The 15099-nt window shown below is 37.9% G+C and overlaps 1 protein-coding gene across 7 annotated transcripts in view; it reads right to left on the bottom strand.

Moving 5' to 3' along the window:
* LOC306883414 (prominin-1-A) overlaps positions 1-15099 on the bottom strand; it is a gene marked incomplete at its 3' end in the record, with an annotated part of 60126 nt that overhangs the window by 17700 nt on the left and 27327 nt on the right. For 4 of the 7 annotated variants that reach the window (XM_079438650.1, XM_079438653.1, XM_079438651.1 and 1 more), the window contains exons 2-5: positions 14484-14542; positions 13175-13201; positions 11230-11435; positions 1011-1131 (exon numbers count right to left, since the gene is read on the bottom strand). In XM_079438650.1, coding sequence (XP_079294776.1) covers positions 1011-1131; positions 11230-11435; positions 13175-13201; positions 14484-14542 — 413 coding nt within the window. The remainder of the gene's footprint in view (positions 1-1010; positions 1132-11229; positions 11436-13174; positions 13202-14483; positions 14543-15099) is intronic. The other 3 variants (XM_079438652.1, XM_079438655.1, XM_079438656.1) reach the window with 1 other exon arrangement.

Here is a 15099-nt window from a genome sequence, read left to right as displayed (position 1 = left end):
ATAGTCTATCTCTCGGTCTGTCCATCCAACAACCAACCGACCATCAATCTTTTCTGTCTGTCTATTCATCCATCCATCCATCTAGTCTGTCTATCTCTCTGTCTGTCCATCCATCCATCCATCCATCCATCCATGCATCCATCCATCTGTCTGTCTATCTCTGTTTGTCCATCCAACAACCAACCGACCAATCATTTCCATCCATCCATCCATCCATCCATCCATCCATCCATCCATCCATCCATCCATCCGTCGTCTATCTCTCTGTCTTTCCATCCAACAACCAACTGACCATCAATCATTTCCATCCGTCCATCCATCCATCCATCCATCCATCCATCGTCTATCTCTCTGTCTGTCCATCCAACAACCAACCGACCATCAATAATTTCTGTCCATCCATCCATCTCTGTCTGTCCATCCGACCAACCAACCAACCAACCATCAATCATTTCTGTCCATCCATCCATCCATCCATCCATCCAACAACCAACCGACCATCAATCATTTCTGTCCATCCATCCATCCATCCATCCGTCTTTCCATCCAACAACCAACCGACCATCAATCATTTCCGTCTGTCCATCCATCCATCGTCTATCTCTCTGTCTTTCCATCCAACAACCAACTGACCATCAATAATTTCTGTCCATCCATCGATCGTCTATCTCTCTGTCTGTCCATCCAACAACCAACCGACCATCAATCATTTCTGTCCATCCATCCATCCATCTCTGTCTGTCCATCCGACCAACCAACCGACCATCAATCATTTCTGTCCATCCATCCATCCATCCATCCATCTATCTATCTCTCGGTCTTTCCATCCAACAACCAACCGACCATCAATCATTTCCGTCCGTCCATCCATCCATCCATCCATCCATCCATCCATCCATCCATCCATCCTCTATCTCTCTGTCTGTCCATCCAACAACCGACCGACCATCAGTCCTTTCTGTCTGTCCATCCATCCATCCCAGTGTAATAGTGCTGAATGTATTACTCACTGCTGGGGTCTGATTGGCGAAGGTGTGCAGGTCTTTCAGGTTACTCTTCACCAGCCTCCTCGTGCTCTTCAGCTGAGAACTCAGGTTCTGATTGGCTGCATATGCACAAAGGACCCCTGCCCTGATGATTAAAAACAGAATCGTTCAAACAGCACAAACTAAATCAGATTCAAGCTAGAAAAACAAGAAGAGAAAAATACTGTATGTATGATTGCTATGGCCCTTTCAGTAAAATACTCTCTGGAGTGTCAGTAGGGGGCAGCACTACAACACAATCCCAAGACGCATGTTCCTCACAACTGTTCTCTCTTCTTAGGATACTTTAATTGCATCACTTTGGGAATGTTCTCATACTCTGGCATACTTTTATTGAGAACTAAGAGGCAACATCATACTGCTGCAGGTCTATACAGGAAGAGAGCGCTTTTGTTATTCAATTCAGTGAATAAATCCAAAGGAATCTTTGTCTTACACAGTTGCTTCAAACAAACTAGGGTGACTGTGAGCTCTCCTTAATTAGACTGAGAGACACTTCAAGGAAAAGCCAGCCCTATATTAGTACCCATTCATGATTCACGCATCCTAATTGGGCTGTGCTCATGGCTACCGTGGGAGCCACTGAGCGATGGCAGCACCATCATGCTAGGCGTTCACTGCAGTCTGGGACAAAAGTCATGATTGACTTATGCAACAATAGTGCTAACAGGAAGGCTTTTTGTGACATTATATCAAAATGTGTGAATCACTCTTTGTTGGTTTTTGTGCATAAATATGATTGCACCATGCACAGATGAATCTGTGGGTGCTGCGTATGAAATGCATCAATGCTTCACACACTTCTGCAGTATGGGATTTATCACAGCTAGCAACACTAAAGATAGATGAATATGGGGGGCATGGGCAACTTCCTGTTTCAGATGCGAATGCAAAATACTTCATCTATAGACATGACTTAAAAGAAAACAGTTCCAAAATGTCTGTACATATAAAAGTGCTCCAGAAGATGAGCCTGTGTATGCAACTATGTTATTTGACAACACTAGGTACAGTTTATTATTCTCTCTGTAGGCAACATAGCTTTTTTGTTAGAGATGTATTATGTTTAATACATGAGGACCAAGGATAAGAAACATTCAGAATATAAAAGAAGCGTCTCCCTTTCAATTCATGAGGGGCACTTAAAATGAATTGGCCACATGCCCCACAGGATGCTGAGCTGACAGAAGAGGAATTTACTGAATTGCAGTTTTAAGTTTAAGTTTTGAGACAGAATATGAATAATTTCATAAACACTGACAATTTTGGAAAAATTGTTCATAAAAGCTATTAATATATATTAACTATTAATATTTAATGATTTTATAAAAAAAAAAAAAAAAAATCATACTGTTTTTATGGTAACTTTATTAGTAAGTACTGCCATGAAACTATTTTAAATGTAAAATTTCAATGTAAAAAAGCTTTCTGGGAGATGAAGTGTTCCTCAAACATGGACATCCATAAAATTAAATAAAAATTATATAAATAATATGCACATATAAATACGTGTGTGTCTTTTGTATATTTTTATGGGTAATACATACTAATAGATTACTATGAATTACAAGTCATATAATTTTATTATATACGGGATTATAATTATTATTCATTATATTCTAGAATTACAACTAATAACGATAAATTATTAAAAAAAGACTACACTTGAAACAATTATATGAATTCAGTTTTAATTTTGTTTTCTTAAATTCAATTCTGCATCCTATTTTGCTACCTTTATTCAAATTCAGTTACAATTTAGGTCTGAAAGAGCAAATAGCAAACTGGTTTTAAAATTGCACACGTGATGAAATGCTGTGCTTTATATGCAGATAATGGGCACTGCAGAATGGTATCAGGGTAAGAAACAGACCACAGACTGATGGAGAATCAAAATGGGTGGCTGGCTACAAAGCCCTATTGTTTTTCCTCCTCACCCCCTTATTCTCCATGTCCTCCTCTCTCTGTCTGGTAAGCTGCTATCTGCTCTGCTCCGTAAGGTCAGGGATAACATAGCAGCCAGTGAACAAAGGGGCTTTGAGGATGGCAAAGTGCATGCCACACAGAGGGCATTGAGATGGGCTAAAACTTTGCATGGCACCTCATATGAACCAGCAATAAATAAATAAAACTAAAGTTAAAGGTGCCATAGAACCTTGGCATAGTTGAATAATAAGAGTTATGTACATGGAAATGACATACCGTGAGACTCAAACACCATTGTTTCATCCTTCTTATGTAAATCTCGTGAATGCAAAAGACCACTGAAAAATAGGCGAATCAGAACATAATACCGACTGTGACGTAACAGTCAGGATCACTAATAGTTACGCCCCAACAATTGCATATACCCGCCCATGTTCTAGAACTACCGCCAGCCGAACCATCAGAAATTCTGCAGGTATTGTGAAGAAACAAGCGAGGAAAACAGCAAACATGGCAGATCATGGAAATAAATGTTATGTTTCAGGCTGTGCAGGGGATGTGATGTGCAGGGATGGGTTGGTGTCTGTATTCGGAAAGGCATAGAAAGCAAATAACGCGTTCTAATAAAATAACGCGAGCCACTAAAGGGACATGGTAGCGGCTTGCTAGCGGTAGCCTGTTACATAGCAGTAAATAAGATTTCACTTACCACATAAACAGAGTAAGGAGAGATGACGGTGAATGATTTACAAATCCTGAGCACCACTGATAAGCATCTGATCTTGTAAAATGTGTGGTAAGTACTGCCGCTCCATGGTATAAACAGAGTTTGTGCGATCACGAATCTCGAAAGCAAAAGTGAAAGTAAAAAGCGATTGTGCATTTGAAAGCAGTTTCAATGCCCAGCATATTAATAGCGGCTCCCTGATGCCCGCATTTTATATACAGTATAATTACCCGACAATATAACTGCAAGAGAAAGTATTGAAATATAAGCCAATGACAGACCTTTTAATTCTAGAGAGAAATCCTAGGGTAGTAAATACATATGTAAAACCGTTTCTGGAGAATTTTTGCCTTTACCTAAGCCACATACCTTTTATGTAGATTTCAGAGAACAATTTCAAATATTGTATCAATGCATTCTATGGCACCTTTAAGAACTTGTATTTCTTCATTAAAGGTGGGGTGAGAGATTTCTGGAAGCCAATGTTAGATATGCCCCTTACTGCTGATTGGCTACAAGTTTGTTTTGGTACTCGGCCCCGACTCAGTTTTCTAAAGCGTTTTTTGAAAAATTACATAATCCACCTTTAAATCTTGCTTTTAAAAATGGCTCTAAGCTCACTTTGGCATCATGTTGAAAATAGGCTTTGTAACTTGGGTTGGTTCAGTGCGCTGAAGAATGTCTCTATAGACTAATGGAGGCAGGAATCGCATTACTCCCACAATAATCGCTGTATTTAGCCAGACTGGACCCTGGGGCTGCTCCCACAGCATCCCTGTCTATAAATGCCTCAGTGGGGGTTTGAGGAGCAGGGTGGGGGTGAGGACCTCCTTGACTGCCTCTTTATACAGAAGATGACCCACCGGGTTTGATTTCGCCATGAAGGCGTTCCAGGTCTACCTGTTGATTCCTCTGTGCCCAACAGACCTGTAATGTGATCAGCCCACCACCACGACACTGCCAAGCTACTGACCCAGACAAAGACAGCCACTGTCGACTGGAAAATTAGGGTCAGTCTTTTATTTTAGAAGCCAAGACGAAAAAGATACTTTTACTACTTTTTAATGTTGAACTATAATTGAAAAATAATGTCGATATAAAATGGTTGCATATTGACATGAAAAATATTTAAGAACGTGTATTATAGCAGTAAATTTAAACTGGAGAAAGTTTTGAAGTGCTATATGTGTTTGATGGTTAAGGGACCGTCTGAAAATTCCTCAGACTGGGTTAAAACGTCCAATGTATTTTTAATTAAAATTACTTTAAAAATAACACATTGTCAAACTGTAAAGCTTGTATTACATATATAGTGATTTACAGTGAGTTTTTTTTGCGAATACATTCCTTGTACGCAATTATTTAAGTAATGTATCCTAAGTCCAATTTTTCATGCAAAATTCTTGTGTACTGTACGTACAGTAAGGGAAATATTAGAAGTATTGTGTAAGGCGAGATATTGGCAAAATGTATTCCAATATATTCAGTCAGTGTGCCTACTAGGCAAATCTCCAGATGCCGGAACATTTTAAAACGCTGTGGCTTAATGCATTAAAACAGTGTTTTTAAAATACCAAACGCAATAAACACGTTATTAATAAACCATGCTATACTGTACATAGTTTGATTTTATTAATAACGTGTATATGGGCGTTGGAACCATTGTATGTGGGTGGGACAGGACCCATCCACTTTTTACCACAAATCCATTCCACATGACATGAAGAATGCCCTAATAAATTAAACTTCATTTAGCTACAGCTTTGAATTCCACACTGCAGCTTCCTCAAATCTATTGCACTTTGCTCATTCAGAGTCCACATAAATGAAACTACATTCTGTGTTTTCACTAGTTACTCGCTCCTGCTGCACTCCTGCGACACAGCAAAGTAAAGCATCTGAGCGTACCTGCTGCTCAGATACACCTAATCCTACCCGATACTTTATTTAAACTTTTCAATTATTTCCTTAATTTTAAGTTTTATTGAAAACAAATGCCTTTCCGATGTAATATGAGATGTGAAAAGGGAAAAGAACGATTTCAGCCAAAGGCGGACGTGAACTCTGATCTCTCACGTCAAAAACACTGCGGTACACGCTTTATCTCTTACGCCACTGAAAATGCATAGATATAGCCGTCTTTTGTAATGTTGTGACGTTAGTGGGCAGAAGTAAATAACCCATGCCAACAAGGCGGCCTATTTGCAATTGTGTAAATAGACACTGCGTTAATTAAAAGGCACCAGACTACAGAAAATATACTCAAGTAATTTTTTTTTTCTGGGGGAGGACCCACCCACATTTATTTTGCTTCCGACGTCCCCTAAAACGACGCATTAAGCCAGGTTAAGCGTATTCCTTATGGGAGGAAAACGCTTTACGCGTAATGAAACGTGTTACCTTCTTATTCTGGTCTCATCTGCTTGTCTATACATTGTATGCTTTATTAATAATGTGCTTATTGAGTTTGGTCTTTTAAAAACACTGTTTTAAATCATTAAGCCACATTAAGCATTTTCAAATGTCTCGCCGGAAGTGCCCCTGCTTCCGTTTACACTGAAATGCCTTCCGTTTACACTGAAAAGTTCACACACATCCACATATGAAATCACTTGCATATACATATATACACGTGTATGCGCGCATCGAGTTTATATGTTTGTGCGAGTGTTTATAGGTGTATATGCATGGATCAAGTTTATATGTATATGCGAGTATGTTGTCGTGACGTATTGTCGTAACGTATTGTCAAGTATGGTTACCCATACTCGAAATTGGTGCTCTGCGTTTAACCCATCCAAGTGCACACACACAGCAGTGAGTAGTGAACAAATCCACACACACACACACACACACACCGTGAACACACACCCGGAGCAGTGGGCAGCCATGCTGCAGCGCCCGGGGAGCAATTGGGGGTTCGGTGCCTTGCTCAAGGGCACCTCAGTCGTGGTATTAAGGGTGGAGAGAGCGCTGGACATTCCCTCCCCCCACCTACAATTCCTGCCGGCCGGGGGCTCGAACTCGCAACCTTTATGTATAGGTGTGTCTGCATGCAGCGAGTTTATATGTATGTGCGTGTGGTGTTGTAGGTGTATATGCATGGATCGTGTTTATATGTATTAGCGAGAGTCTATAGGTGTATGCATGCGTCAAGTTTATATGTATACGCAAGTTATTCACAATGCATTCATTACTAACATAATATGTATTGGTATGGATTTCATATTAGTGTGCACGTGTATTTCATATATATATATTGAACATCCAATAGTATACATGTATATGCGAGTAATTTATAGGTGTATATGCACGTGTTTTATGTATGTATTGATAAGCGAAGTTTGATTTAAATCCTACGTGGTGCCTCATAGTACTCCAGAGGAAATCAAAAATTTTTTAAAGTTCTCACAAGCTCCAAGTTGAAAATGTTTGTGGAAATGGAAGCGGCAAGCCCCATGTGTGTGCAGTGAAAGTAGGCCAGATCGGGCGGGTAATTGAAGTGTGAGACAATCATTTCTCTTTTCCATTCATGTGTAGGACAGAAGGAGGACACATGATTAACCACACAAACAAAAGCTTTCTCTCTCTCCATTCTGTACACCAAAATATTGTGGGCGTTTTTCTTTGAGCTGAATATTACATTTAAATACTCATTATTCATCATCGTAACAGACAGAAGAAACTCTTGACAGTGACTGCGTTACATTTGTATACATTTATTGACATTAATATCTGATGATGGATCTATTTAAATGCTGCTTTACAAAAAAAAAAAAAAAAAAAAAAAAAAATCACAATTCTGCAAATACACAGATAAAAAGTCAACTGTACAGCTATGTGCCAAAAAGAACTGTACCATATGACGACTAAAACACGCACACGTGCGCGCACACACACACACACACACACACACACACACCAGAGAGAGTCTGACGCATAGTCACATCAGGACATATTGTCACTGTTACCATGGTTTCTCTCTCTTACGCAAACACATACACACATTTTACAAGATATAACTAGATATAGACAATCCTCAGGCACTAGATAACTAAGGGTTTCTAAAACATAATAGCAGTTAGGACCCCTTTCCTAACCCCTGACTGTCTGAGGACACTATAAGTCGGTATGATTTCAATTTTCAAATTCTAACTGAAGTACTAGTCAAAATCCTAAAGAGAGATCCACCAATCAGAGCAGCCGCTGTTACTATAAAAACTGCAAATGATTTCATAAAGTCTCTCACACTCTTTGCACTCCTGTTTTTTCCATATATACATTTTAAGATTTTGCAGTATTAGTTTTAAACTTACAGAACCGTTATAGAGGACTGAGCCGGGATCTGTCGAAAATACAGCAATCTCTAGAGTAAAAAATGCAAGCATTTACACATATGTGCCTGTAATGAGTAATTACTAAGACTGAATCTCAATCTATCCATGCACTATAATATTTCAAGGCTGAACGGACCGAAAACAGGCACAAACACTGTGCAAATGTAGGTTTTCTATGACTAAACGGGGTGATTTAATGAATGAAATGTGTGAGCACTGCACAGCCCAGCTGCACTATGGATGTCATGTGGGTTCACAGGCTCTACTGTATTAGATTTGACAGGCCGTCTCTGCAAGCTGAGCCCTGGGGTTGGCAGAGGAGCAGCGGCCCCGGTGACCTTCAGTGCCCTGAGCGTAACACTCCTTCTGAGTAGCAGCCGGGTTTCTGCTCTACATCCAATCACAGCTAAGCAACAGCCAGCCGAGCGAGTCTCTCCACCCCACGGGAACAACAAATTACAAATTAGACCGCTTTAATATCTCAACTGTTTCTCCTAGACATCAATGAAACTAAACAGAGCAAATAGAGACGTCTGCTTCAGATTTTTCTCCTGTGAAACCTAAAAAGAGCTTAGTAAGCTTGTCTCTTCTAGAGTTCAGAAAAGATCTCCACAATGTCTTCCCACTATGTGCCATTAAAAACAAGAGATTTCAATGTGAACTACATTGCTCATTAAATTGTTCCAAAGAACAGTTATCTGCACATAAATGATTGTCATTCGTGTCTATTTTTAATTAACATACAAAATTTAAGAGAAAGATCTAAGGAAAAAGGGTTTTATTAATTTAAGTGTGCATAAAAAAACCAACCTATGAGCAATGACATTTTCTATTTTGAGCCATTTTAGGATCCCAGCTGAAGATAATGAATTTAATGAATGAATCTGATCATTTAAATGTATGTAAACCCTGATGTCTTATCCATATCAATGTAAAATTCATGGTGCATTTTAAAGATACATTAACCATGAATTCTACATTGACATGGATAAGACAACTGTGTTAAATTAAAATGAGCATATTCATTAATTATCTTTAGCTGTGGACCAATTAAATATAAATACACATACAAATTTAAATAAATCTATAATAAAACAGCAAGCAAAGGCGTGACAGTGTCATTATTTTTTTAAAGGGCAGCCTTCTCCAGAATGAGGACAAATTTATGTGTGCGGTCATTTGTAAATAACGGCAATAGCATCTATTTTTAGTACAATGGCACATGGCAACTTAACACCATTTACATTGTAAAACAGAAAACAGAAAACATGCAATATATGTTTTATAATCACATTATCGTTCAAAAGTTTTATGGCTAGTAGGATTTAAACACTTTTATTCAGCAAGAATGCGTTAAATTGTTCAAAAGTGACAGTAAAGACATTTATAATGTTACAAAACATTCCCATTTCAAATCAATTACATTTTTGAACTTTATTTATCAAAAAATCTTGAAAAAATGCATCACAGGTTCCAAAAAATATTAAGCAGCACAACTGTTTTCAACATAATTATAAGAAATTTTTATTAAGCACGTAATCATCTTATTAGAATGATGACACTGAAGACTAGAGAAATGGATATTGGAAATTTAGCTTTTTTAATCACATAAATTTAATTTTTAACAATTATTAAAATAGAAACCAATTATTTTAAACTAAAAATATTTCACAATATCACTTTTTTTTAACTGTATTTTTGAATAAATACAGCCTTAGTAAGCACAAGTGATTCAGAAACATGGAAAATCGTACCAATCCCAAACTTCTTAATGTATAGTGAATAAATATTTAAAATAGTACACTCTTAAAAATAAAGGCGCTTAAAAGGTTCTTCACAGCGATGCCATATAGAAGAACCCTTTTTGGTTTCACATAGAACCATTCAGTCAAAGGTTCTTTAAAGACCATCTTTTTTACGAAGTCGCATAAGGAAACTTGCAGCCAACTGCTTATGTTTGTTAAGCATGTATCAAACAAATAGCAATGGATGCCAGTGATCTAAAGTCTGGAAGACCATCGAACAAAGTCTTAGAAGAAGACAAACTAAAAATACGAGTAATACATGCCTCAAGCTGTTATGTTGCCTGACCATCACAAAATTGTGTTCATGACTGGGTTGACAGTGTCCCTAAGAAATGCTGTTTTCCTCTTAAGAGTGAGATGGCACTAATGAGGAATTTTCTTGTCATAACCGGGTCACTTCTTTAATTAAGCCTAAATTGTGCCCAATGTTTTATGTGAAAACAGCAGAGCCCTGAGAAAAGCGGCCTGAGTTTATCAAGCAATTATAATAAAAGTTTGGAAAAGACAAATGACAAGACATGCAGGTCAACGAAACTCCAGAACAAGTGCCCTGGTTTCACCCCACCACGACAAAAAACACAATTCAAGCACCTCTCCAAACACATCAGAAGGTGTCCAACTCATAACCTCCCCAGGAGATGCTTCAAACTCAAGAAATCTTCCATAACCTCTCTTTGCGAGTCCTCTCAGGACAATCACGTAACATTTGAATGATTTTCAGTTAAACTGCTCACTAAGTGACTGGATGGCGCCTGCCTTACATTAAACAAGATTGACCCGCTTTAATATAGCACTGAACAGAGGAATGTGCAGAGTAGCCCCTGTTACAGCTTTATCAGAATCATGAAGGTTGAAATCCCAGGAGGTTTGTACATGAGAAGACATGCCCATCTCCAGGCAGCCGGGCATGTGCTGTGGAATCTTTAATAAAGAGCCAGCCAGCTGAATGCATAAAGCTGAGGAACATCAAACACTCTATTCAGTTTGCCATCGCTATCCTGGAGCTCCTGTGCTTTTGTACAATTCTGCTGTATTTCTTCCTGGAGTGTACACTTGTCTACAATATGTCTTTGGGAACATGGTAACTTTAGGACAGAAAGAATAACTACAAGCTCAGAAGTGTCCATGTTGAGGTCTTTTATTGAAATGATCATTTGAGTTTGCTTTCGATTATTTAGGCTCTCTTCCAAAATCTACTAAGCTGCCTTTGCGGTTTGCTACCTGCATTTTAAGTGGCACCTCGTAAGTGACCAGTTTGGAAGGCTTCCACAAATAGAGACATAATTCGTAACTTATTTTAATAGAGCTTGATGATAGCATATTGCTAAGTTAAGACTTTGGTGTTAATGCAAGCACACGTGCACATTCAGACAAACACAAAAACTTACGTGATAATGAAGGTGGTGGTGAGTAACAGTGTGGTCAGCAGTCCTCTAAGGCAGTCTGCATTCTTCCGCTGTCTCTGGTGCATCTCTCCTCCGCAGTTATCACAGCAGCGGCACAAACAAAAGAGAAGCCCCACCAGCGGTAGCAGCACGGTGAACAGCAGGCCCAGTGCCGCACACACCATAAAACCAAGCTCATAGTAAATCACCTGCACACAACACAAAGTTACATAGATTAGAAATACTAAAATGATCAATAAGTGCAAACAAACAGAGTTATTATTTGAGATTGTTTCCTTGATGCAGTTTAAGCCTGGTCAGCAATGAAGTTCAGGCAAATAGATCGCAGTTATGGCTTAATTTGCATCCAGGGAACCATCCAAGTTATACAGGTTTAAATATTAGGTTTAGTTCTGTGGGTAAAAGGAAAGAAGGAGAGCAAAGTATGATTATTTTAGAACTACAATTACACAAGTGAGCACTACATTTACAGAAATTAAAGGAATAGTTCACCCAAAAATAAAAACTAGCTGACAATTTACTCATTCTTTGGACATCCACAATGTAGATGAGTTTGTTTCAAGCAATATTGTGGATAGAAGATTTGTATTTTAGCCAGAAGCGACAGTTTGAAGTTAAAAATATCCTAATGATGTATTTGTTTAAAACAAATTGCAGCTTTTCACTTCACAAGATGTTAATTAATGGACTGAAGTTGTGTTGATTACTGTGATGTTTTTATCAGCTGTTTGGACACTCACTCTGACGGCACCCATTCACTGCAAAGGATCCATTGGTACGCAAGGGATGTAATGCTAAATTTCTTAAAATCTGTTCCGATGTAGAAACAAACTAATTTATATCTTGGATGGCCTGAGGGTAGGTAGATTTTCAGCAGATTTTTATTTTTCAGGTGAACTGTTCCTTTAAATTATTATCAACTGTTTTTTAAAAGAACACTAAGATATATTTAAATGAGTTGCAAAATATTTTCACGGTTCATATTTTTTTTTAGAAATGCAACAAGATGTGCCTTTTGCACTCTTTTTCAAGTAAAGCATATCCTTGTCTCCAAAGCCTTCCATTAAAAAGGCGTTTGAAGTGAGAGAAATTAAACCGTGCTCTACAAAATTTCCATCCAGTATGTAACATGATGGAATAATGTTAAATGCTTTTTCCATGTTGCCATTGAATCCATTTGTATCCGCTGAATAAACCAGAGGCTTTGTCTGTCACCGAATACCCTCGCTTCTCCTCAAGGGTACAGCCTTTCCATATTTAAAATTCTCCAAAAGTGGTTTTAAAAGCTCATTTCCCCTCATGCCTAAGCGAGTAAGAACTGAAAGTCTTGTTGGAAATGACACAAAAGCTTAGCAGCCAAGACTTTTATGAAGGACTTCACACATACAGCCCTTAGGGCATGAGGTTATTGACCATTCTACTATGAACGGTCATTCCCTCTCACTGACCGTCTGATGTGCTTCTCTCGTATCAGCATATGTAAGCTTCAGACAGGTTCATCTAGGGACAACATCATCCCTGTTAGCGTAGTTACACTCCTCTTACTAGGTCATGGCTGAGCTAAAAACTGCAGATAGCTTAAGATGAGGAAATTTGTGTATCTGTGATTATCTTACCAATTACAGAGATGAAAGAGAAATGTAATACCATTTAATACAGGATGGCCAAGAAAAAGTGTGAAATTAACATTCTCAGTTTTAAAACTGTACTAAAAGTGTTTAATCGAGAATAGATCATTTAAATCAATGTAATGTTCCTAGCATTCCACAAGGATGACATAACCACAGTCAAGATTAGACTGGAGAGTAACATTGAAACAGACATGAACGGCTGGGCTCTGAACGGGTTAGGTGCAACTAAGGAATGAGGGTGGTCAGACTTGGGTCTGGTTTGGCCCTTGACACTTCTAGCGGGACACACATATTACCTGTAGTGTTAGAACAATGTTTTCTGGCTGGGAGGTGCCAGATGATGAAAGGCATGCAGAACAGCAAAAACAGAAAAAAATGAAGAACAGATGGTAAGCAAAATCAAATCAACAGTCAAACAAATGGTAAATAAAATCACTTAAGAACTAGAAAGAACTGTAATGGGAACCAGACCCATTTTGACAGTCCCAGATATTGAGTGTATCATGGATTTGGCCAACAGTCTCATACATATCCAGTTCTCCATGTTCTTAAGTGTTTCAAGAGCAAAACAGAATAAAACTGAAAAGAATGAGTGAATGTGATTATAGACTGATATTTGACAATTTTGAAATCATCATTCTTAATCCTTTTAAAATTTTAAATTTAAGCTTAAATTACTAAATTAAATGATGATCCTTTAATATAAAAATATACAAAATTAAATTATATCTGTATGTATTGCATATATAGTTTGTGGTTGGTATTTTTTTGTTTTTATGAGAAGTCCCTTATATTCACAAATGCTGTCGTTTATTAAATAATAATAAAAAAAAAAAGAGTAAAAGATTAATATTGTGAAATATTAAAATAATTGTTTTCTATTTTAATATAGTTGAAAATGTAATTCATTCATGTGATGGCAAAGCTGAATTTTCATTCTAATATGCTGATTTGGTGCTCAAGAAACATAAGTCACATTTAAAAACAGCAGTGCTGATGGTTGAACAGAGAGTTCAAAGAACATTTATTTGAAATGGAAATTTTGGAACAATGTAAGTTTTAAATGTCACTTTTGATCAAATAATGTGTCCTTGCTCAATGAAAGTATTAATTTCTTTCAAAAATGAAAACTTGCAGGCCCAAAACTTTTATAATATAATATAATATAATATAATATAGGGCTGTTTTCTGATAAACAAATATGGTAAATTGAGGTGGCTATGTATCTCTGAACTCACATTTCCTCTAACCATCACAAGAAACATCGGTGAAACTGATTCATTACGTTTTGCCCCATATGTTTGTTTGTTCCCAGGAGTAAGATGCTGAAACTTCAAAGCAAGAGCTCTTGTTTAATTAAACTCTGTTATTAAAAAGCAACAAATAGTTTCTTCCTCTGTTTACTACAGGCTATAATGCCAAAAGCAATTAACAGCTCTTCCAGAATAAGTGCATAATAGGGCAAGGTTCTCTCCTTGGCTTTCAAACGCAATTAAAATATGGTTTCATAATACATGCGCTGAGACATTGTCCCTGCAACTTAACTGCAGTGGCGGAGCACGTAATCGCACAGAGGTTCAGGTAGGCACAGTCACATGCACTTACCTTCTGGTACTCGGATTGTATGGCTCCGAATTTATCCTTTGCCACTCTAATGACGAGATCTGCAATGACAGGAGAAAACAAAGTCAGCATGCTGCAGCCTCTTACAGTGCTGCTACGTCAGAACAGGTTACATAATGTTATCCAACATCCAGCTGAAAAAACACCAACACCGAGCCCACTGTAGATGAGCGTATCCCTTCAGTACGGGTTCATTGTTTAGCCCCCAGCTGCCTTCTCGATCACAATTACCACAATCTTCAGAGAAAATATTAGCTGTCTTCATACAAACAGACATCACAATGTTTCCTCAGGGAGCGTCTGAGCAACGTTTAGTTGGGTATGTGAGCTTCTGTATGACTGTACTGATAAAAGTTGCATTATAATGCATTAAACATAAGATTTGGATTACGAACAAAGACAAATCAAATGCACATTATTAGAATTGCAATAGAGAAGGAAGCAGTGCTTTATTACATAAAAATCTCTGCATTGTTTTCAAAAACAGAGCTAAAGTTCAGTAAGGAATAGTACAAGGGGGAGGTGACAGACCACTTGTAAAAATGTGAAATTATTTCACTCAAAATGTCATCTGAAAAAAAAATAAAAAAAAAATAAA

The sequence above is a fragment of the Barbus barbus genome, assembly GCF_936440315.1.
Source record: "Barbus barbus genome assembly, chromosome: 17".
In the NCBI taxonomy this organism is placed as follows: domain Eukaryota; kingdom Metazoa; phylum Chordata; class Actinopteri; order Cypriniformes; family Cyprinidae; genus Barbus; species Barbus barbus.
Note: the sequence above shows the minus strand (reverse complement) of the source record. Positions and strands in the feature narration are given on the sequence as shown.